Here is a 24,450-nt window from a genome sequence, read left to right as displayed (position 1 = left end):
ACTTAACAGATCTATTGGCTGGGCCCTGAAGGTCATGGGCAAAAATCAGTTGCATACACATATTCTTCGCGAACGCGAACGACGCCATTTTGTTTCAAGTTGTTGACCTGCCCGTTCAATCCTATATTCAATGGACAATACACGATAACATGTTGTGGAAAGTTGGAAAAGGAGACGGTTAAATATTTATTCAGAGAAAGATTTGTGAACGCCTCATCACTTACTGGATTATGCCCCAAACTGCCATAAAAAAAAATCCACAGAATCAGTCAGAATTCACAGTTAAAAATTGTAAACCATACGAGTTAATACCCTTGAATTGATCACGATGAAACGAAAAAATTTCCAGCCTTGACTTTTCTCAAAATGAAGTCCTTCTCACTTCATACGACGTTTAGAAGTACTTGTACTTGGCTCTACATGTTATTAGTTTAACAAAATACTAAATTTTCATATTTTAACGGTCTCCTTTTCCAACTTTCCATCACATGTTATCGTGTATTGTCCATTGTATGCAATTGATTTTTGCCCATGACCTTCAGTGCTCAGCCAATAGATTAAAGCAAATTAAGTCCCCTAGCAATAATTACAGATTAATTTCCCTTTTTTACTATCTGCACCAAAACGTTTGCAAAATAAATAAAACTTCCATGCTCAGCACTGACAAGGACAGGATCCTTGAGAGATGGGCTGAACACTTTGACAGCGTACTGAACCGCCCTTCCACCATCAATGATGAAGCCATCGACCGACTCCCCAAGGTGCCAGTCAGTGAGTCGTTGGATGCCATTCCAACTTTGGAGGAGACCTAGAAAGCTATTCGTCTGCTATCCAGTGGCAAAGCCCCTGGCTCAGACTCCATTCCAGCTGAGGTCTACAAAGAAGGTAGTATGGCGCTGACTGAGAAGCTCCATCAGCTATTCCAGCTCATCTGGCAGCATGAGGCAGTTCCACAGGACTTCAAAGACGCATCCATCATACACCTGTACAAGCGCAGAGGAAATCGTCAGGCCTGTGACAACCATTGTGGAATATCCCTGCTGTCCGTCGCAGGCAAGACTCTGGCCAGAGTGCTACTCAACCGTCTCATAGCGCACCTTGAGCAAGGTCTCCTACCAGAGAGCCAGTGTGGCTTCCGGAAAGAACGCGGGACTATCGACATGGTGTTTGCTGCCAGGCAGCTCCAGGAGAAGTGTCAGGAACAGAACGCCGACCTTTACTCCACCTATGTCGATCTGACCAAGGCCTTCGATACTGTTAGCAGAGATGGCCTTTGGAGAATCATGGCGAAGTACGGATGTCCCAGAAAGTTCATCACCATCATACGGCAATTACACGATGGGATGCTGGCCCGAGTCCAAGACAACGGAGAGACTTCAGAACCATTCCCTGTCTCCAACGGAGTCAAGCAAGGGTGTGTTCTTGCCCCCACCCTGTTCAGTCTCATGTTTTCAGCCATGCTGACAGATGCCTTCAGAGACGCTGACGTAGGCATTGGCATCAGGTACCGCACAGATGGCTCACTCTTCAACCTCAGGAGGCTTCAAGCAAAAACCAAGGTGAGGACAGACACTGTCAACGACTTCCTGTTTGCTGATGACTGCGCTCTCAATGCTGCCTCCGAAGCTGACATGCAACATAGCGTCGACAAGTTCTCTGCTGCCTGTGACAACTTTGGCCTCACAATCAGCACATAGAAGACTGAGGTGATGCACCAGCCAGCTCTAGGAAAGCCTTACGTTGAACCAAACATCTTCATCAACGGGCAACGACTGAATGCGGTGGACAAGTTCACATACCTGGGCAGTACACAGTTGTCATCAATGACGAGGTGAATGCCAGACTCGCCAAAGCCAGTGCTGCCTTCGGCAGACTCCATAAGAACGTTTGGAACAGGAGAGGCATCACCCTGGAGACGAAGCTCAAAGTATACAAGGCCATAGTTCTCACCACACTGCTCTATGGATGTGAATCATGGATGGTCTACAAACGCCACGCCAAAAAGCTGAACCACTTCCACACCACCAGCCTCAGAAAACTTCTCGGCATAAAGTGGCAAGAGAAGATCCCTGACACAGAGGTGCTCACTCATGCAAACTTGCCCAGCATCTACACCATCTTGATGCAGGCCCAGCTGCGTTGGGCAGGCCATGTAGTTCGCATGCCAGACCACCGGCTCCCCAAGAAACTGCTGTACGGCGAACTCCAACGTGGCAAGCGCTCCCATGGAGGCCAAAAGAAGCGCTTCAAAGACACTCTGAAAGCTTCTTTGAAGGCCTTCAACATCAGCCACGACACATGGGAGCTGAATGCAATGGACAGACCAAAGTTGCGTTCAGCTGTCCACAAAGGCGCCAAATCCTGTGAGGCCAACAGAATCGCTGCAGCAGAGCAACGCAGACAGGCCAGGAAAAGCAGTGCCAGCAAGTCCCTGACAGCCGTCACCATCCCCTGTCCACTCTGCGTCATAACCTTCCGGGCGCGGATTGGCCTGATCAGTCATCTGCGCACCCACAGAGCCCAACCCACCCACCCCCAGAATGACTAGATGGTCCTCGTCGATCCCGACGGACGAACCACATAATTTCAAAATGTAATGTTTAAGATGAGAAAGATCAGTTTAAAGCAAATTATGTCCCCTAGAATTAATTACAGATTTATTTCCCTTTTATACTATCTGCACCAAAACATTTGCAAAATAAATAAAACTTCATGCTTAGCAAAAGAAGTTCCTGTTTGAACAAAAAATGATAATAATGACTGCTCTTGTTGTTGTGTCAGAATACCAGATCAAAGTGCCAAGTTTAGAGAATACAAAAAATATAAATATAACAGTAAATGCAGTTTGCATATAATTTGGCTTCTTTTATTATTTTTGTGTGCCCATCCCAGAGGTGCAGTATTGTTTTAAACAAGATGACTGGAAAGAACTGAATTTTTCCTATTTTTATGCCTTATTTGGTGTCAACTGACAAAGTATTTGCAGAGAAAATGTCAATGTTAAAGTTTACCACAGACACACACACAAAGACAGACAGACAGACAGACACACACACACACACACACACACACACAACCGAACACCGGGTAAAAACATAGACTCACTTTGTTTATACAAGTGAGTCAACTAGAATGAACATAAAAAGAGAAATTGAATCGACCGTGTCGTACTACATTCCCGGCGGGTGTACTTAAACTTGTACATCTATCTAGATGCAGAGAAAACGGCTAAATGTTGCAGTGTGATTGCGGCGATAGCCACGTCTCCTTTACAGCGGACTTAAAAAGATTTTTTTTTTTTAATTGCCCTTAAAAATTTTTTGAATGCCCAAGATACACGAGAATAATATGATTTAAACAGCGTTCTCACTGCGAATACCGCAATTGATTTATCGCCCTTTAAAAAGTATGTTCAAATATTAGATTTTAGAACGACAGTTAAGGAACCACAATAGTGTAATGGATAAGACAGTTTCTTCTCACCCGAACACTAGGGGTTCGAATTTGGTTAGGACTTCTTTTTTTTTTCCTTTTTTTTTAACCAGAAGCTTTATAATAACAAATACAGAACACATTTTAACGATTAGATTTTTTTTTTAAAGTGTATCACAAGTGAGTCTTGAAGGCCTTGCCTCTCTTGTTGTTTTTGTTTGTTTTTGGTTGGGGTGTGTGTGTGTGTGTGTGTGTGTGAAGGACTGTTACTCTCATACCAGGAGGCAAGATTGCATTGGCTTTTTAGTGCTGCAGCCTAAAGGGCATGTCGTCCTTTGGGGACCATCCCAACGTTGACTGTCCTACAGCCCTCTTGGCCGAGAGTTGAAGATGTAACTTGGGCTAGACACTCTCCACTAAAATCAAATTCTAGACCATGTGTTCGGGACAGCAGTTGCTCTAATGACCATAGTCGGATTGTCATACCCTGTCGTGCATGTTAACAGTGTGTGTGTGTGTGTGTTTTCAGGAGGGCGCCATCTGTTTACACCCAGCCGCCATGCGGGGTCACGTGGCCGTTATCAAGGCTCTGCTGCAGAAGGGAGCGGCTGTGGACGCCAAGACCAAGGTACAGCTGCACTCTTCTGTGGTGCACATGCCCTCAACCGGTTTCACGTTACAGTGCAGTGCACTCGTGCTTTGATATACTTCTGGTTACCTCTGAACCCCCCACCCCTTCCCGTTACTTCTTCCCCATTCCTCTGTGACGAAACGAACGATGGAAACTTTCTTTATATTTTGCTCGAACAGTTTCGGTGTATAAGTGACTTGTTTGTTATTCAGTACCTGTTCAATGTAGAGTGATTTATAGACACACGCATTGGCACTTTCAAACAAGTAGGGGCATGGGAAGAAGGGGGAGGTGGGGGACAGTTGTTGCATCAATTTTTTAAAGTGTTTGAAAAATCGGAAAAAAAAAGAAATTAAAGAAAGAAAGAAAAAAAGAATTTGAGCATTGTAATGAATGTTAGAGATTGATGAGAATGAAGCAGAACACACTGTATATCATTCCATGATGCTATTTTTAAACACTTTCACTGGAGGTGATGTCGACCCGGCAGAACGTGATCAAGACTGGAAACTTCTTTCTGTATTGTAAGATGGATGTTTTGATTGCTGTTTTGGTCCCCTCCCCACCCCCCACGCCCTCGCCCCCCTGCGCCCCCCTTTTTCTTTTTGTTTGCTTTTCGGTGAAGATGGATTGGAATCAATCAGTTGTACTGACCAGTGTGTATGTGTGTGTGTGTGTGTGTGTGTGTGTGTGTGTGTGTCTGTCTGTGTGTCTGTGTCTGTGTGTGGTGCGCTGTGGGCAGAGTGGGTACACAGCCCTACACCTGGCAGTGGAACACTGTAAGCCCCAGGTGGTTCAAATCGTGCTGGGCTATGGCGCTCAGATCGACCTCAAGGGTGGACCGGTCAGTCTGACAATGGGTATACGTATGGGTTGATAGTGATGGTGATGATGATGGTATGATGATGATGATGTGGATGGCAGTGATGTGGTGATGATGATGATGATAATGGTGATAATAATTGTGATGATGATAATGATGATGATGGTGGTGGTGGTGGTGGTTGTGGTGATGATGATGATGACGGTGATGATGATGATAACGGCAATTATGGCGATGATGATGGTGATGGCAGTGATGATGATAGATATTATGATAATAGTTTTGGTAATAGATGGTCATTTATAGAGTGCTTTCCCATCGGCTTTAAAAGCGCTTCATGTACTTTAATGTGTCGACTGATTGACAGACATGTTCTTTATCTTTTTTACTGTTGTGACGTGGCAAATTGATGATGATGAACAGTGAATGTTGTGACGTCATGAAATATTGTGACATGTCATTGATGATGAACAGTGAGTGTTATGACGTTTTGTTGATGATGAACATTGAGTGTTATTACGTTTCCTCGGTAGTTTACACTGTGCTATGATGTATTTTGGTGATTGACACACATGACGTGACAGGACACCCTGACTTATTATATTTAGAGATGGACATTTGATTGTGGTGATATTGCAAGACAACGTGACGTATTGTTGATATGAAAAGTGACTGTCGTGACAAAGAACATTGTGTTATAACGCGACAGGACAACGATGTGTATTATTGCTGATGAGTAGCCGCTGTGACGCATTATATTCATAATAATTGTGAACAGTAAGCGCTGTGACGTGAAAGGACATCGTGACGTATTGTCAATTATGAATTATGAACACTGACGTGTCATTGTCAACAACAACAACAAAATGTTGATGATGAACAGTGACTGTTGTGACGTGCTGTTGGTAATGTGATGATGATAATGATGATGATGATGATGGTGGTGGTGGTGGAGGTGGTTGTGGTGATGATGATGATGACGGTGATGATGATGATGACGGCAGTTATGGCGATGGTATAACGTGACAGGACATCATGACATATTGTTAATGATGAATACTGAGGTATCATTGGTGATGATGAACAATTTGTGACGCGTTATTGATGACGAACTATACGGGTTGTGACGTGGTAGGAAAACGTGAGGCATTGTTGATGATGAACAATGTGTGTTGTGACGTGTTATCAGTAATGAAAAGGGAGTGAAGTGTTGTGACGCGGCAGGAAAACGTGACGTGTTGTTGAACAGTGACGTATCATTGTTGATAATAATAATGACTAGTGAATGTCATGACGTACAACTGATGACGCACGCTGGTTGTTGTGACGTGGCAGGACAACGAAACGCCCCTGCACATCGCAGCACGGACGATGGAGGGGGAGAAGTGTGCAGAGATGCTGCTGAAGAGTGGCGCCAGCGTGAACGCCACCAAAGAGGTCAGTCACAGACAGTTCTAGCCACAACACTGGGATGTGCTGTGCACTTCTTGGCGACCTGATGCATCGCTAAACGCGTGTGTTGTGAACAGAGTTAAAGCTCCAGCCGATTTTAGGATTTCCCTGTCCCTTTCATGTTAGCCTCCTCACGTCTTCCCAAACGTCTCTCTCTAAACAAATCGAGAGATTAAAAAAAAGCTAAACTCCTCTGCAGCAGTTGCAGTGTTCAGCAGACCTCATCAAAACCTGATCAGTGTTCATCCATTACTAACGAGGGTTCTGTGAGGCGTGGAAGTTGTGTACTTGTGAGTATTGTTCTGTGTCCGAGTGAACTGTGTTCGTGTTACCGTCACGGGTTCTTCACTCAGGTTAAGGGAAACTTACTCAACCATTTCCATTCGTCACACCGGATGAAACCGTGGTTTAATTTTTTTGTTATCACTTCCATCCACTGCCCCCTCACCGTCCCTACGTTCCCCGGGCTTTTTTTATTTGTATTTTATTATTATTATTATTATTATTATCATTATTATTATTATTATTATTTTCACTCCTCCAAAGTTTTGATTTCGGTCATCACGTTTATCTCTGTCGCTGTTTTTCTCATCCGTCATCTATCTTTAGTCCCTTTCCCTCACTTTCTTGTCTTGTCTCCACGCGCGCGCGGGCGCTACAAGCCTCCATATTTCTACTAAATTTCTTCGTTATTTCCTGCCTTTTCTTTTCCTTTTCTTCTTGTTCTCCTCCTTCCAGGATCCATAAAGGCCTTTCTTCTGACTGCTTCTCCAAGTTTTGTTTGTTGTGATATGGTTGCATTATTGACACCCATACCATTATATAAGCGCCTTCACTTAAAAAATCAGTTGACCTGTTGTTTGCAATGTTCCGCCTCACACATGCAACACCAAAATCCAACTAAATGTTCTACTTTTGTTTTATATTGGACCAGCAAAACTGATCCCATTTTTCACGTAAAATCTGCGTTTCTTTTTTACATGCGAACATAGACATTCGTATTCTAGGGTTAACGAATCTGTTCCTTAGAAGAAGCATTGTCCATTCATTGCAAAACCCACACATACTGCCAGATTGGGTTTAACTTTATTCAGCTTATTTCTTTTTCTTTAAAAAAAAGAAAGATCATTGCCCTCAATGCATGGTATTCCTTAACGTAATGTGTATGCATACAGAATTCACATAGAGTTAAGAACCTCTTGGAAACTTGCACACAGTTTTCATCCTGGGCGCATGGTGATATGATGCAGAGCTTTCGACGACCAGTGGTGTGTGCCGTCAGCGTAATTAGCACCACGCATACACTTCCATATGAAAAAAAAACAAAAAACCAAGAACAACAAACAACGGCAGCCACCGTTTATGGATAATTGAATAGCTGTACTTTTGTTGTTGTTACTGAAGCGTCAATTTTTTCAAATACATTTTTTCAAGCTGTTTTTGTTACACGTGGGCCTGAAACAACCGTTGGAATACCATATCTATATATCCCGTAGTCTCGTACACCGTGTGGGCTCCACACATTTGGCAACCAGCGAGGGATGCAGTCCTCTTCAATGGTAGCACGGGTAACTGGTTTAGAACCACGGTCGGAGTCAGACAGGGCTGTCTACTCTCTCCCACTCTCTTCAACCTCTTTCTTGAAAGGATCATGACTGACGCCCTGGAAGATCATGTGGGAACTGTCAGCATTGGAGGCAGAGTCATCACCAACCTGCGCTTTGCCGATGACATTGATGGCCTGGCAGGAGAAGAGAAAGAACTCGAAGAACTCGTGCACAAACTTGACAAGACATCATCAGCCTACGGCATGGAGATCAGTGCCGAGAAGACCAAGGTTATGACCAACAACAGCCAAGGCGTAACGTCCAACTTGCACGTAAACGGTGAAAAACTGGAAGAAGTCTCCTCCTTCAAATACTTGGGTGCCATTGTGTCAGACGAGGGTTCGAAACCAGAGGTCCTGTCCAGAATCGCGCAGACTACTGCCGCACTGAGTCGATTGAAGACTATATGGAAGGACAAAAAGATCTCCCTCTCGTCCAAAATCAGACTAATGCGCTCCCTCATCTTCTCAATATTTCTATACGCTTGCGAATCCTGGACCCTCACTGCAGAACTCCAGAGAAGAATCCAGGCCCTGGAAATGAGATGCTTCCGCAAGATCCTGAACATTACATACAAAGACCACATCACAAATGAGGAAATGAAAAGAAGAGTCCAAAACGCCATTGGCCCATTCAAAGACCTGCTAACCACAGTGAAGGAACGCAAGCTCCGCTGGTATGGACACGTCACACGATCAGACGGCCTAGCCAAGACCATCCTGCAGGGTACCGTACAAGGAAGGAGGAAGAGAGGCAAACAGAGAAAGCGGTGGGAGGACAACATCAAAGAGTGGACGGGCCTGCCATTTGCCACAACTCAAAGGGCCGCTGAGGACGGAGGCAGGTGGCGTGAGCTGACCAGGCAGTCATCCATGGTGCCCCAACGACCCACCCACGGGTCAAGGGATAGATGAGATGAGATGAGAGGGATGGAGGAGACTGGAAGACTATATATACACCCAGCGAAAAAAGAAAATCTCTCGATTTTTAGAAATATATATTTTAAGAATATACCTGCTTTCATGAAGTTGTCGTGAACACTGTGAAGTCCTTGTAAGTGACCAGTGTCCCGTGTTGGGCAGAACGGAGAGACACCGCTGCACGTGGCTGCCCGCTGTGGTCAGCTCAACATGATTCCGGCCCTGCTGGACGAAGGGGCTGACCCCATGCAGGTGTCCAAGGTGTGTGTGTGTGTGTGTGTGTGTGTGTGTGTGTGTGTGTGTGTCTTGTGTGTGTGTGTGTGTGTGTGTGTGTGTGGATGGCTGTTTATTAGAATCTGTCGTGTCAGTGCATGAATTGTGAAGATGACGATGTCGATGATGATGATGACGACGACGACGATGACAACGGTGTTAATGATGATGATGACGACGATGACGACGACGACGACGACGATGATGGTAATCATTATGTTATGGACGATAACGACGACAATGATGATGATGATGATGATGGCGGTAATGTTCTGTCACCTGCCGGTGATGACGATGATGATGATGATGATGATGATGATGATGACATGATGACTGTCTTCAGAGCGGAGAGACTCCAGTTCACGTGGCGGCGAGGTTCTGTCATCCGCAGGTGATGATGATGATGGTGATGATGTTGATGATGATGATGGTGGTGGTGGTGATGGTGATTATGACGATTGCGATGATGACGATTGCGATGATGATGATGACGATGATGATGATGATGATGGTGATGTTCGTGGTGGTGGTGGTGATGACGATGACGACGACGATGATGATGATGACAATGACTGTCTTCAGAGTGGAGAGACCCCAGTTCACGTGGCGGTGAGGTTCTGTCACCTGCAGGTGACCCAGACCTTGCTGACCTACGTGTCCACCGCCAAGTCACACCTGGATGCCGTCATGCTGGTCAACCAGGCCAACTACGTCAGTCTCGCTCTGTCTGTCTGTTTTTGTCTGTCTATCTGTCTGTTTCTGTCTGGTTGGCTGTTTGTCCCTCTGTCTGTCTGTTTTTGTCTGTCTATCTGTCTGTTTCTGTCTGGTTGGCTGTTTGTCCCTCTGTCTGGCTGGATATTTGTCTCTGTGTGTTTCTGTCTGTTTGGCGGTCTGTGTCTATCTGGGTGGCTGGCTGTTTGTCTGTCCGTGTGTCTGTCTGTCTGGGTGGCAAGCTGTTTGTCCCTCTGTCTCTCAGTCTGTCTGTCTGTGTCTATCTGAATGGCCTGTTGTTTGTCCTTCTGTCTGTCTGTCTCTCTGTGTCTGTCTGGGTGGCTAGCTGTTTGTCCCTATGTCCGTCTGTCTCTGTCTGGATGGATGGATGAATGGATGGATGTTCCCGTCTCCGTCTTGTATGTATGTATATATATATATTATGTATACATGTATGTGTGTATGCATGAATGTGTGTTTCTGTCTGTCTGTATGTATGTATGTATGTATGTTCTCGTATATGTATGTCGGTCTCAGTCTACCCGTACTCTCTTCCTGTGTGGGGTGTCTCCATGTTTGTTCCAACCTCTGTAAAAAAATAATAATAATAAATAAAAAGTCCCTTTCCCTTTCTGCTGTGCCATGTGGTGTCGTGTTCACCGCGTGTAACTCCACTCACAGTGCGCTACCAGTGGAATGGTGGTGGCCTAACGGTAAGGCGTCTGCGTAGGAAGCAAGAAAATCTGAGCGCGCGGGATCGAATCCCACACTCAGCAGTATATTCTCCACCTCCACCAGACCTTGAGTGATGGTCTGTACGCTAGTCATTCGGATGAGAGATCCCGTGTGTAGCATGCATTTAGTACACGCTAAAATACCCCCGGCAGTAAATGAAACTCTGCAGAAAAATCCATTTTCAAACAAGTGCGCTTAGGGTTAGAGGCAGAAAAAAAGATATATATATATATATTGGGGTGACACTTCACTGTAGCGATGCGCTTTCTCAAGGGAAAGAAGCACGAACTTCACACAGAGAAATATGTCGTAGCAAAATGGTAATACAGTACAATACATTACGATACAATACAATGCAATGCAATGTAATGCAATACAACACAGTATAATAAAATGCAATACAATACACTAAAAATCAATACAATACAATACACTACGATGCAAAGCAGTTCAAAGCAATGCAATGCAATTCGACACAACATAACACAACACAACACAAACACAACACAACACAACACACACGCAACGCAACACAACACAACACATCACTACACAACCCAGCCACAACCCAACACTGTAACCTGTGACGGCAGGAGGGGGAGACACCTGTGCACCTGGCGGCGGTGCTGTCCCAGAAACAGGCTCACGACGAGTTTGAGGACACGGACATTATCAACTACCTGCTGGCCTATCAGGGCGACCTCACCATGCAAACCAAACTGGTCAGTGCTCTGTGTGTGTGTGTGTGTGTGTGTGTGTGTGTGTGTGAGTGTGCGTGCGTGCGTGTGTGTGTGTGTGTGTGTGTGTGTGTGTGTGTGTGTGCAAGAGGTACTATTAACTCACTCAATACGGCCAGTCCTCTCTTCTCCTCTACACAGACCCCTCGGATGTCCAGTGGGTGTCTCAATGACCCAACCTTTAGCTTCCGTTGTCAGAATTGTGGTATTCGTTGTCAACATTCACCTCTTCAGTGTAAGAGCCTTCCGCTTGTAATATTTTGATGGTGGTAATTGGGGTGAAACGCTGTTAACGTCGTCTCTTTCGCCGTTCGTATGGAGAGAGTTAATTTCAGTGTTAACACAAGGTCAAGAACGTTGGCAGTGCCCAGACATGACCAGATATACCGTGTGTGTGTGTGTGTGTGTGTGTGTGTGTGTGTGTGTGTTTGTGTGTGTCACACAGACGGTGGAGACGCCGCTGCACTACTGTGCACGTGCAGGCAACGTGCACATCATGCTGGAGATGGTAAGGCACATCAAGGCGTCAGGTTTGCAGGGGGTCATCAACAAACAGGACAAGGTGAGCCCCTGCTGGGGAGCTGTCGTCAGAAAGTATAACGATAATGGTGGTGATGGTGATGGCGATGATTGTGGTGATGACAATGGTGATGATGATAATGATGTTGATGATAGCAGCAGCAGTAGTAGTAATAATGATTGTTGCTGTTGGTGGTGGTGGTGGTGGTGGTGATGGTGGTGGTGTTATCATTATATCTGGTATGAATTAGATGATGAGAAGAAGAAGAAGAAGAAGAACTGTATGTGTGCTGAGTTTTGTGCCGGGACAAAGAAAACAACAGAGCAATTAAAGATTGTTCCATATTTTCGTGAAGAGCAGTAAATGTGTGTTTTATCGAAATTCAAACTCCACTTCTATGGCGATGATGACGAGGATGACGACGACGACGATGATGATGATGATGATGATGATGATGATGGCGCAGCAATGATGATGATATGATGATGATGATGATGATGATGATGATGATGGCACAGCAATGATGATGATATGATGATGATGATGATGATGATGATGATGATGGCGCAGCAATGATGATGATGATGATGATGATGATGATGATGATGGCACAGCAATGATGATGATATGATGATGATGACAACAGAGCGGTCAGTCGCCCTTACTAGTGGCCAGTGAGCACGGACATCACCAGATCGTCAAAATCCTGCTGCAGCATCACGCTCGTGTGGACGTCTTTGATGAGGTCAGCTTCTGTGTGTGTGTGTGTGTGTGTGTGTGTGTGTGTGTGTGTGTGTGTGTCTCTCTCTGCCTGTCTGTCTGTGTCTCTGTCTGTATGTATATGTGTCTGCGTCTGAATGTATGCTTGCGTGTGTTGTATCGATTATGAAATGTATTCCATGTAATTCAGTCATGATTTGTTGGACATGTTCTTTTCTTGTTTGATCGGTTTGGGGGGGGAATACTATGCATAATTATATGCATGCAATACTTTATTTGCATGTGTGAAAACACATTGGATGTTTTGGTCGACAGCGAGCTTCTGCAATGGTGTTACGTCATTTGAGCTTATAACCGAATAATGTTCGGAGCTTTTAGCTGCATTTGTGTTTGGAATCGCGTCATAGAAAAGTTACGTATCCCACTGTGTAAAAATGAGTAACAAGGACAGCTCGCCTGTTCATACCTTGGTCCTGTCACCTGGGATTAACTTCCACACGAAAATGTCCATGCTGAAACAGAACACCAACTCAATTCTGTTGGTCTACAAACAAGCTTTCATGGATGTCTGGGTGGTGGTGCGGTGGTGGTGGTGGTGGTGTGTTTGTGTGTGTGGTGGTGGTGGTGGTGGTGGTGGTGGTGGTGATGGTGATGGTGATGTGTTTGTGTGTGGTGGTGGTGGTGGTGATGTGTGTGTGTGTGTGTGTGTGTGTGTGTGTGTGTCCTTTGCTATTGACGCATTCCATTTGTATTGCTTGACCATGGTGTCCTGTGTTGTGAAGTTTTGCATTTTTGCAACTATTTTTCTTCGTATTGATGTTAAATGTTAGCGGTTCTTGGCCGCTATGCTAGGGAGGAAGATTTCATTATACTCAGTAGTAGTAGTAGTAGCAGTAGTAGTAGTGGTGGTGGTAGTAGTAGAAGTAGTAGTAGTAGTCGTAGTCCTGTTAGCAGCAGCAGCAGCAGAAGTAGTAATGGCAGCAGCAGCAGTAGTAATCCTTGGTTTGTGTGGTTGTGTGCGCAGCACGGGAAGGCAGCTCTACACCTGGCCTGTGAGAACGGCCACAGGGAGGTGGCGGACACCCTGCTCTGGCACAAGGCCTTTGTCAACGCCAAGTCCAAGCAGGGCTTGTCGCCCCTCCACCTGGGTGCCTCCAACGGCTACAACGCCATCGTCAGACTGCTGCTGGAGACACACGGGGCTTCCATTGACGCCTGCTCTCTGGTGAGATGAGATGAGATGGGATAACGTATGGTCTGGTAAGGTAAGATAGCATACGGTAAGGTAAGCCGAGACGAGACGAGATGAGGTCAGGTCAGGTATGGTATGGTATGGTATGGTATGGTATGGTAAGGTATGGTAGGGTAAGGTAAGACAAGGTAAGGTATGGTAGGGTAAGGTAAGGCAAGGTAAGATTGCATAAAAGTAAGACGAGACGAGATGAGGTGCGACAATGGTAAGGTAAGGTAAGGTAAGGTAAGGTAAGGTAAGATTGCATAAGGTAAGACGAGACGAGATGAGGTGCGACAATGGTAAGGTAAGGTAAGGTAAGGTAAGGTAAGGTAAGATTGCATAAGGTAAGACGAGATGAGATGAGGTGAGACAAAGGTAAGGTAAGGTAAGGTAAGATTGCATAAGGTAAGACGACACGAGATGAGGTCAGGTCAGGTCAGGTAAGGTATGGTAGGGTAAGGTAAAGCTAGGTAAGATTGCATAAAAGTAAGACGAGACGAGATGAGGTGCGACAATGGTATGGTAAGGTAAGGTAAGGTAAGGTAAGGTAAGATTCCATAAGGTAAAACGAGATGAGGTGAGACAAAGGTAAGGTAAGGTAAGGTAAGGTTGCATAAGGTAAGACGAGACGACATGAGGTGAGACAAAGGTAAGGTAAGGTAAGGTAAGGTAAAGTAAGGTAAGGTAAGGTAAGGTAAGATTGCATAAGGTAAGACGAGATGAGGTGAGACAAAGGTAAGGTAAGGTAAGGTTGCATAAGGTAAGACGAGATGAGGTCAGGTAAGGCAAGGCAAGGCAAGGTATGGTAGGGTAAGGTAAGTCAAGGTAAGATTGCATAAAAGTAAGACGAGACGAGATGAGGTGCCACAATAGTAAGGTAAGGTAAGATTGCATAAGGTAAGACGAGACGAGATGAGGTGAGACAAAGGTAAGGTAAGGTAAGGGAAGGTAAGATTGCATAAGGTAAGACGAGACGAGATGAGGTGAGACAAAGGTTAGGTAAGGTAAGGTAAGACGAGACGAGATGAGGTGAGACAAAGGTAAGGTAAGGTAAGGTAAGACGAGACGAGATGAGGTGAGACAAAGGTAAGGTTGCATAAGGTAAGACGAGACGAGATGAGGTGAGACAAAGGTAAGGTAAGGTAAGGTTGCATAAGGTAAGACCAGACGAGATGAGGTGAGACAAAGGTAAGGTAAGGTAAGGTAAGGCAAGATTACATAAGGTAAGACGAGAAAAGATGAGGTGAGACAAAGGTAAGGTAAGGTAAGGTAAGAAGCTGCTTGAGAACCAAGGATCCCCCATTTACGGCTGTTCTCTAGTAATTACCGTTCCTTTTATCGAGCAATTTCTCATTCCCTCCTCATGTCTTAATGCTTAAAAGGGCTCGGCATTTGTTGAAATGTCTTGCCTTTGATCACTGAATTAGGATCCGAAAGAATACAAATGGAGTCGGGTGTTTTCTGAGATTAGATGGGTTTTATTTTTATAATACTAGATGGCAGAAACTTCAGTTGGCAATGCTATTATATGTTGTTGTTGTTTTTTAGAAACTTCCTTTTTATTTCCTGTCTTTTTTCTGCCTTTCTTTGTTACTCCTTCTTTGAAATTCTGTGTTTTCTTGTCTTGTTTTCTGACACTGGCGGTCCACTGACCTGTCGTTTTGTCCAGAAAGTCTTATACATTTTCCCTGTCTTTTGATTCGACAATTGGGTGCAATTGTTGTGGTTTAGTCCCGTGTAAATTTAAGTTGGGTTTTTATAGATTTTGGCTGTGAATACCTGTTTGTATATTTTTGTTATTTTTATCGTTAATCATCTGACTTTATTTTTAGCTTTTCTGAACCAGAGAACTGATACGAAATAAACGCCACAGGCATATCCAAAGTTTCGTTGCTATAATGACATGACAAACTTTTTATTGTGCAATATAATAGTCTCGTAATGCTTTAACAGATACGTATGATCCCAATAGCTTAGCAGGACCAAATCATCTTGTTTTTACAACTGAGCTGTTCATATCAGGTCTGAAACAATACAAAATCAGAAAAACAATTGAAAAAAGAACAAGAATCAAACAAAAACAAAACAGCTGCGTCAAACCTAGTGGTTAACTGTGTGTGTGTATGTGTGTGTGTGTGTGTGTGTGTGTGTGTCTGTGTGTGTGTGTGTGTGTGTGTGTGTGTCTGTGTGTGTGTGTGTGTGTGTGTGTAGGCCAAGAAGACGCCCCTACACATGGCTGCCCAGATGGGACAGATGACGGTGTGCAGCACACTGCTGGACATGAAAGCTGACCCCAACGCCACGGATGAGGTGGGTGTTGGCCTTCATCCTCCTGCTCCTCTTCTTCTTCTTCTTCCTCCTCCTTCCTCTCCTCCTCCTTTCCTCCGCCTCCCATAACGCTGTGGAGTCAATTTGGCGACGACCTTTTCACTAGATTCGTCCAGTTTTGGACATTGTGCGACATTGTTAGTCTGCCTTTTCCTCGGTCTCCATCTTTCAACAGTTCCTCGGAGGATTGTTTTAACAAAGCCATTGGTAGATTGGTACTGCTGGACCATGCTAAGGTTTGGATAATCTGGCAAGAATTTTAAATGCAGCAAGTACCTTTTGCGTAGTTTTTAGTGATGTAATTAAATGATTTTGTTGAACAAAGGTGATGAGGTGACTTCAAGAAGTCGAAAAAAAAACCACGAGATACTGACAACCTGACCTTTAAGGTCTGTTTCACAGCCCTTCACTTACGATCATACTTGTCGGCAGCGGTCAAAGGGTTGATGACCTCCTGCCTTGCGTTCTTCGGGTCAAGTTGTTCAGTGCTGGGTCTTAGAGGTTTCCTTGTGGGAGCGGTGGAGTCCTGGGTGTCTGTCTTTCCGGGTGTGAGGTCCATCTGGTGGTTCCAAGGGGTAGACCTGGCTGAGGTGATGTCTTGACGGTCCTTTTCGTCATGGGAAAAATGTTGATGTTTATGCTGACTTTCTTCTTGTGCAGTGTGTTGGTGTCTCTTTCATCAGGGTGATGTGTTAGATGTGTATTTTTTATGATGGCAGCAGTGGTGACCAAAGACATTTTTCTTATTTGAAAAGTAGACAGTCAAAACATATTTGTTATCGTATGATTAAAGGGTTGATTGAATGGTCGGTTGTTGGTTCGTTGGCTGTTTGGGTAATTGATTAATTGGTTAGTTTATTGCTTGGTTGGTTGGTTAGTTGGTTTGACTGACTGACTGATTGACTGACTGATGAATTGAATCTGATTAGTTTGTTATTTGATTGATTGATTGACCATTGACCAGCGCGGACAGACTCCCCTGCATCTGGCGGCGGGTAACGACCACTCTGACGTGGTCAAGCTGTTCCTCAAACACCGGCCAGAGCTGGTCACCATGGCTAACACGGTCAGTGTCCCCACCCTCTTTCCCCCGCCACTTCTCCCCAACCCCCACTCCCCTCCCCATCTCACGGCCTCTGCTCAACTCTGTGCTTGGAGTAGGGGCCTCTGCTTCTCTCGCTCTACACTCTTTGTCAGTGAACTGAAGATAGTGTAGCGCTTTTCTTTTGTGTGTGACTTGCACTGGTAGGTAGGCCCTACCGTTGGCTGCCTTTTTTGACTGAGGGTAATCAAAGCCTGAATGTTATCTTTTTTTCGAAAGTTTTTTTGATTTCTTGTTATAATTAAACGGTCATGTATGTTTATGTCGTAAAGCACTCACGCCTTATAGGATTGAATAGTCATCTAAATAGGTCATCCAATTATAGGTCATCTTAAATTGTCATGTTATTATGGTCAGAATTGAAGTCGTATTTTGTGGCTGAATAGTCATCTAATTATGGTATCTTTTGAAAAGTCACCTGATCATATGTTATGTTGCGGTGGTCTGATTGTGATACATTATTATTGAACAGTCATTTGGTATAATCAGGTAGTAATCTAAGTCATCTGATTATAGTATGATTAAACAATCATCAATATTAAGTTATGATTAAGCAGTCATGCTGTATTTTCAATAGTCATCTTACTCTGGTATCTTTTAGAAAGTTAAGAAGGATATGATTAAACGATCATTAATTTTGTGATATGAATGAGCAGTCATACGTTATCGTTGAATATTTATCTATGATAGCTGTTAGGTCTTCTGACTATATGCCACCATTAAACAGTCATCTGTGATAGGTCTATACTTCGATTGAATAGATACATCAGTGAACAGTCATCTAAGTAATCTATGGTATATTGTGCTGAAATGAAATAAGAGCAATTTATCGCTTTGGCAGTGATATAATGGCTTGAAAATTATGTTCTGATGATAAGAAGTTGATGGTTTTGCGGTAAATTTCATTCTGTCAAAGTAACGTTATTGTCTTTCTTTCTGTCACTGTTGTTTCTTTCAGTCTGTCTGTCTTCCTTCCTTCCTTCTTTTCCTTCCCTCATTCTTTCTTCTTGTCTGTCTGTCGTTTGCTTTTTGTGGTAGTATTGGGTGGCAGGCTGACTTTTCCGCAGTTTAATGTGTATATCTAGAGACGTCTTCTCTCCCCTCTCTCACTCTTCTGTCTCTTGCTTTTTCTTCACACCACACTTTAAATGCATTATGTCGTCTGGTTTTTGAAAGAGTTTATCACAGACCTAACTTTATATGTGATGTGTACAAAACGCGTATTTAATACTCTTCGACACTTTTATGGCTCTTGGACATTTTGTTTTAATGTAATCTGGTGTTTTTCTTCTTCGTCTTCTTCCTCGTCTTCGTTTTCTTCTTTCTCGTCGTCGTCTTTCTCTTCGTCTTTTTCTTCTTGTTGGCACGGTTGAAGTTGGATTGAATGTTTTGTTATTGATTTTCTTTGTGATCGTTCTGTCATGAACACTTTCTTGTCAGGTGTGACAAGGTGGTTTTGACTTGGCCTTTGTCAACATTGTTGATCTTTGTGTTTTGTCAATCTTGTTGTTCTCTGTGTAGGACCGAGTGAGTATATGAAAAGCTTGCAATAAAAAGCTAGTACTATGAAGAAAAAAAGAGAGAATTAGTTAGTTTGTTGCCAGTGCTTGGACACTTGTCTTGACTTTTTGAAAGTTGTTTAGTTCACATAATCAGTTTCGTAGATAGATCTTTCTACTCATGGCATGCCTAGACAGTTGTTTTGGTTCCATTATAACTAAGTTAGGCTTGTGGGAAAACTCTTTGTGTTCTATATGTTTATCATAACCATTTCGTTTGCCATGTGCACTCCAATTTCCCATTGAAGAGGATTTCGTCCATTTCTCATTTCCGCTTAAAAGGTTCTTTTATATGTAAATCTAGGAGATAACCCCAGTAAGTTATCTACACCCCATATACCCTCTTTGTGTTTTCGTTTGTTGCATGCGCCCATTCCACTGTACCCCCACTTAAAGATGAAATGAAAATAGTTTAATGACAGGGTTCAAAGGGAATATGAATATCTATTATTGAAGCGTTCATAGATGCTCGTTATTGTCGTCATCAGTTTGATGTCAGCTACAATCATATGGGTAAATGTTCATCATCTGACAAGAGAAAACATATTTTTAAACAGACCAAAACAACAGCTCACAAAACAAATGTTTAAACAGACCAGAACAGAAACTTCCAAACGAAAACATATAGGAGAAATTTGCTAACTCAGATTCCTAAGTTGAATCTTGCAGAGGAAGATTGTGTGAAAACATCGAAATGTACAAGTAATATCCACTTTTAGATATGCGTTAGAAACTATCTTCTCTTTGTTCCCAGAATTGAGTTAGAAACTATCTTCTCTTTGTTCCCAGAATTGAGTTAGAAACTATCTTCTCTTTGTTCCCAGAATCACACAACACACAGACCGTCCAACGAAACGAAATCATCTTTGCAAACAGACCAAACAGTAACTCTCGTGCCTAACCAATACAAGGATAGTTCCAGTTTCCTTATAATTAAAGGAAGTGTTAAGGAATGCGGACTGATTCATACAAGCTACATCACATCTCTCACGAACGATCAACTCCGTATCATTCTGTTCAACCATCTGAAACCAACGAAAGAAAGTCAAAGAGGAAAGCGTTATGTGGAGTGCTGGCCCAGTGGTAACGCGTCCAATTAGGAAGCCAGAGGATCTGAGCGCACTGGTTCGAATCCCACACTCGCAAGTATTTTTGCTCCCTTCGCTAGACTTGAGTGGTGGTCCAGACGCTAGTCATTTGGATGAGATGATAAATCCAGGTCCCGTTTGCCTCATACACGTAGCGCACGTAAAACAACCCACGGAAACAAAAGGTTGCCCCTGACGGAATTCTGTAGAAAAATCCACTATGATAGGAAAACAGGTACACTTACAGGCAGAATGTGTTATTATTTTTTTTCATGGATGGCGCTCTCATGGCAGCGCTGGGAACAGCAGCCTGATTTTCACACAGAAATTTTGTGACAACACAACACAACACAGTGTAATGCAATACAATTCAAAACTATCAAAAGTGAGACAGGAAAAGATTGGATCCTTCGGATATATCCTTTGACTTTTTTCTCCACCTTTCTCAACATCCCGTCTTTGCCAGTTTTGAGTTTTTGTCTTTTTCCTGAGTTTCATATTTATTTATTCGTGAGTTTATCTATGCATTTTTATATTCATTTGTGTTTACATATGTGTATTTATTCATTATATATTTATCTATCTGTTCTTATATTTGTTATTCTAATAACGTGCCAGTAAAATAGGCGAGGAACATCAGTTCACAGATGTTCAGATTGAATTTTTTCCCCATCAAAATATATACTTTTTTCACCTTGTAGTTCGCTGTTTCGTCGTTCGTTTCCCCTCATAATATTTTCATTCATTGTGCGTACAAGTGTGTGTGTGTGTGTGTGTGTGTGTGTGTGTGTGTGTGAAGACAATGTTTATGCATAGATGATATTGTGGACATGTAGATTTTTATGACTGACAGATCGTCCATGTGCGTGAGGTATTTATTAATAATTGATCAGATGATGATAATAATGATGATGACCATCTTTTGGCTCACGTGTGTGTGAAGTGAGTGTGTGAGTGAGTGAGGTTGGTTCGTTATGATACAGTCGCGCCAGAAGCGGTGTCCACTGAAGTTGCAGGATTATTATAAGTGAGCTAGTGTTCATATCAGTAGATATATGTGTGCATGTATTTTAATTAGAATATCTGCGTTGTCATCTGGCTGTCAGCTACAACGTACTGTCACACATATTTTAGTCTTCTTAGTGTTTACCAAAGCAGTCAAAAAGAATGATTTTCAGAGCAGTATAAGATGTGCATTCATACAATGTAATGTAGTGTGATGTAATGTAATGCAAAGCAGTCGAACTTGAAAAGAGTGTTTTTTCCTATCGAATGCCAATTATTTCGGATGCCAAAAATACATTCAGTGAATGAATAAATGAAAAGACAAACAATTCACTGAACAATTTTACTTCAAATGAAGAAATAATATAATAGGAAAAACATAATCTTCAAACGAAGAAAGAAATATACTTGCATACTCACAGACAACACGCACACCCAACCACACACCCACAGACATACTGCACACCGCACACACACCCACATTCTGCACGGAAATAGATGTGTGCTGACTACGCGACAGTTTTCTAGATGACCGTGTTCCGTCATGTTGTTTGGGGTTTTTTTCGGCTTGTCCTTTTTCTTGTTCTCCTTCATATTGTTATCATTAATGTTATCCGTGTTATTGTTGATACTCTTCTTCTTGTTATTATTATTATCGTTGTTATTATCATTATTATTATGCATTTTCCTTTTTCATTTCTTCTTCTGCCACCTACTCACCGTCTTCTTTTTCTTCTTCTCCTCCTCCCTCTCCATCTTCTTTTCATGATTGTTCGAGTAGTTTATTGCAGTTAATTAATGCTGTTGATCTTTTTGTCTTGATGATGATGATGATGATGAGCGTTGTGACGTCACCTCTGACGTGTGCTATGACGCAGAACGGTATGACGTGTGCTCACATTGCGGCGGCCAAAGGCAGTGTAGCAGTGATCAAGGAACTGATGAGGTTCAACAAGGTCATCATCACCACCGCCAAGAACAAGGTGTGTGTGTGTATCAGATCAAGTCAAGATTTTATTTCATGTTGGAATATTGAATAAGAATCAGTTGCTTTTTTTTTTTTTTTACATCAAGCCATCAATGAAAAAAAAAAAGAAAAAATACAGAAGAAAGAAAGAGAGAGAGAGAGAAAGAGAAGAAACAAGCATGTGTGTGTGTGTGTGTGTGTGTGTGTCTGTCTGTCTGTCTGTCTGTGTATCTCTCTGTAAACAAAGTATATCGAAAAGACAACGTGATATTACGGACATGTGTAATATGAATGTTCTCTGTCTCTGTGTGTGTGTGTGTGTGTGTGTGTGTGTGTGTGTGTGTGTGTGTAGTATGGAGTCGTGTTTTGTTCGTGATGTCCATAAAAGGAGTGTCATGTTAAGCCTTGTCGTGTCGGGTCTAACCGCTGACAGAGTCAGCACTGGTATGGTAATGATGTGGTAAGGATGTGGTGTAGTATGGTATGGTATTGTGTGGTATGGTGTGATGTAGTGTAGTGTTGCGTTTCTTCTTCTTTTCGTTCTTCTTGTCTTTTGGCTGGATGATTCTGATATCGTTGATGCTGGTGTGGTGTGTGTTGCAGACCAAGGAATCGTCAGCCCTGCACCTGGCCGTGTCTGGGGGCCACAAGGAAGTGGTGGAGACACTGCTGACTGCTGGGGCATCACCCACTGATGAGGATGCTGTCGGTACCATTCTACCTTCTTTTTAGGAGGGGGCGGTGGAAGGGGGGGTGATTTTTTTGTCATGGCTGCTTTCCCAGTTTTCGGATTTAACCAGTTCAAAAGTCACAATGCAATACAAGCACAACACAAACACAGGCAGTCTTCTTATGGAATCGCCATGTTCTCTTCAGCAAATACAAAAAAGTAAATGCAAGTGTGAAATCACGATACCCGAAACTGTATTCTGGTTAATCATATACTACAAGCAAGTGTACACTATACTATTTTATAGCCAAAAAGTCGCATTTAGAAATCTTAGATGAAAGAGGATAGCAGAGTCAGGCCACATCTTGTTGCATTTATAAACATCAGTCCCCTCAGTAGCCTGACAGTAACCTTTAAGTCACCAAATCGTGTGACTTCATCTGAAAAAAACATTGTGAAATCATCCCACAGCACTATAAATACGTTTAAAATCAGTCTGTTATATTCCTGTTGGTGATAGGGGGTGGGGTGGGTGGGTGGGGTTCTTGATTGGTAAACTATATTTTGCTGACTAATTTACATATTTGCCATACATACTCAATGTATCTGAAACAAAAATTCAGTATTTATTGTATTCTGAAGCAGGTGGAAACTACAAATGTAAACGTTAGCCACAGAAAGCGCATGATTTTGCGATTCAACTGCGACTTCTGTTATAACTGCAATTTGGAGGCAGGATGGGTACCTCCAACAGTGCTACTCCAAAAAGGGTTAAAATTCCATTCAAACGTAACAAAATGATTCCTAAAAGACCCCTGCAGGACCAAGTATAAAAATAATGTCGAAGAGAATTATATTGAAAAGATAAAACAATAGAACCGAACTATTTGATATTATTTCGATTGCATAGTAGCCCGATGCAAGCCTTCATTGTGAAACAGTGAAACAGCGAATGATATTTCATTTCTGTATATACCTATTTTTAAAAAGATATATATGTACACACACACACACACACACACACACACATATATATATATATATATATATATATATATATATGTGTAATGTTTTATATAATTACTTTGCCTTTATCTGAAATGAAAATGCGTAACGTGTGCTGGTTTCTTTTGTATAGAATATGATTTTTAAGAGTTTGAAGTTGAAGTTAGGTGATTTAGTTGATCGAGGTGCGAGAGGATGCTTTTATGCCAAGGGCTGTAACTCCAGTGCATATTATTTTCTTGGGAATATGTAACAATGAGTTCAGCACACACCCAAAAACTAGACTGTTATAAGACAAGTCCACATCATTGCAGGGCGTGGATGGGGACCATGGTAGTTCCCACACGCTTGCGAAATATATGTGTGTGAAGGGATATGAGAGTTCTTGATGTGTGACATGCATGTGTGTGACATGACATGACAGTTGGTGATGCCTGTGTGTGGTATGACATGACCATTGATGCCTGTGTGTGGTATGACATGACCATTGATGCCTGTGTGTGGTATGACATGTGTGTGGTATGACATGTGTGTGGTATGACATGACCATTGATGCCTGTGTGTGGTATGACATGACCATTGATGCCTGTGTGTGGTATGACATGACCATTGATGCCTGTGTGTGGTATGACATGTGTGTGGTATGACATGTGTGTGGTATGACATGACCATTGATGCCTGTGTGTGGTATGACATGACAGTTGGTGATGCCTGTGTGTGGTATGACATGACCATTGATGCCTGTGTGTGGTATGACATGACCATTGATGCCTGTGTGTGGTATGACATGACCATTGATGCCTGTGTGTGGTATGACATGACCATTGATGCCTGTGTGTGGTATGACATGACAGTTGGTGATGCCTGTGTGTGGTATGACATGTGTGTGGTATGACATGTGTGTGGTATGACATGATCATTGATGCCTGTG

The 24,450-nt window shown here is 42.9% G+C and overlaps 1 protein-coding gene across 1 annotated transcript in view; it reads left to right on the top strand.

Annotated features, from left to right (window-relative positions):
* Positions 1-24,450, top strand: part of LOC143280302 (uncharacterized) — a 97,082-nt gene that overhangs the window by 51,098 nt on the left and 21,534 nt on the right. Inside the window, exons 9-21 of the mRNA XM_076584933.1 lie at positions 3,962-4,060; positions 4,806-4,907; positions 6,222-6,323; positions 9,028-9,126; positions 9,721-9,849; positions 11,178-11,306; positions 11,767-11,883; positions 12,488-12,586; positions 13,586-13,786; positions 16,007-16,105; positions 17,088-17,189; positions 21,756-21,860; positions 22,448-22,549. Of these exons, the coding sequence (XP_076441048.1) occupies positions 3,962-4,060; positions 4,806-4,907; positions 6,222-6,323; positions 9,028-9,126; positions 9,721-9,849; positions 11,178-11,306; positions 11,767-11,883; positions 12,488-12,586; positions 13,586-13,786; positions 16,007-16,105; positions 17,088-17,189; positions 21,756-21,860; positions 22,448-22,549 (1,485 nt within the window). The remainder of the gene's footprint in view (positions 1-3,961; positions 4,061-4,805; positions 4,908-6,221; positions 6,324-9,027; positions 9,127-9,720; positions 9,850-11,177; positions 11,307-11,766; positions 11,884-12,487; positions 12,587-13,585; positions 13,787-16,006; positions 16,106-17,087; positions 17,190-21,755; positions 21,861-22,447; positions 22,550-24,450) is intronic.

The sequence above is a fragment of the Babylonia areolata genome, chromosome 3 (genome assembly GCF_041734735.1).
Source record: "Babylonia areolata isolate BAREFJ2019XMU chromosome 3, ASM4173473v1, whole genome shotgun sequence".
Lineage (NCBI taxonomy): Eukaryota > Metazoa > Mollusca > Gastropoda > Neogastropoda > Buccinidae > Babylonia > Babylonia areolata.
This window is presented reverse-complemented; position numbering and strand designations above follow the sequence as displayed.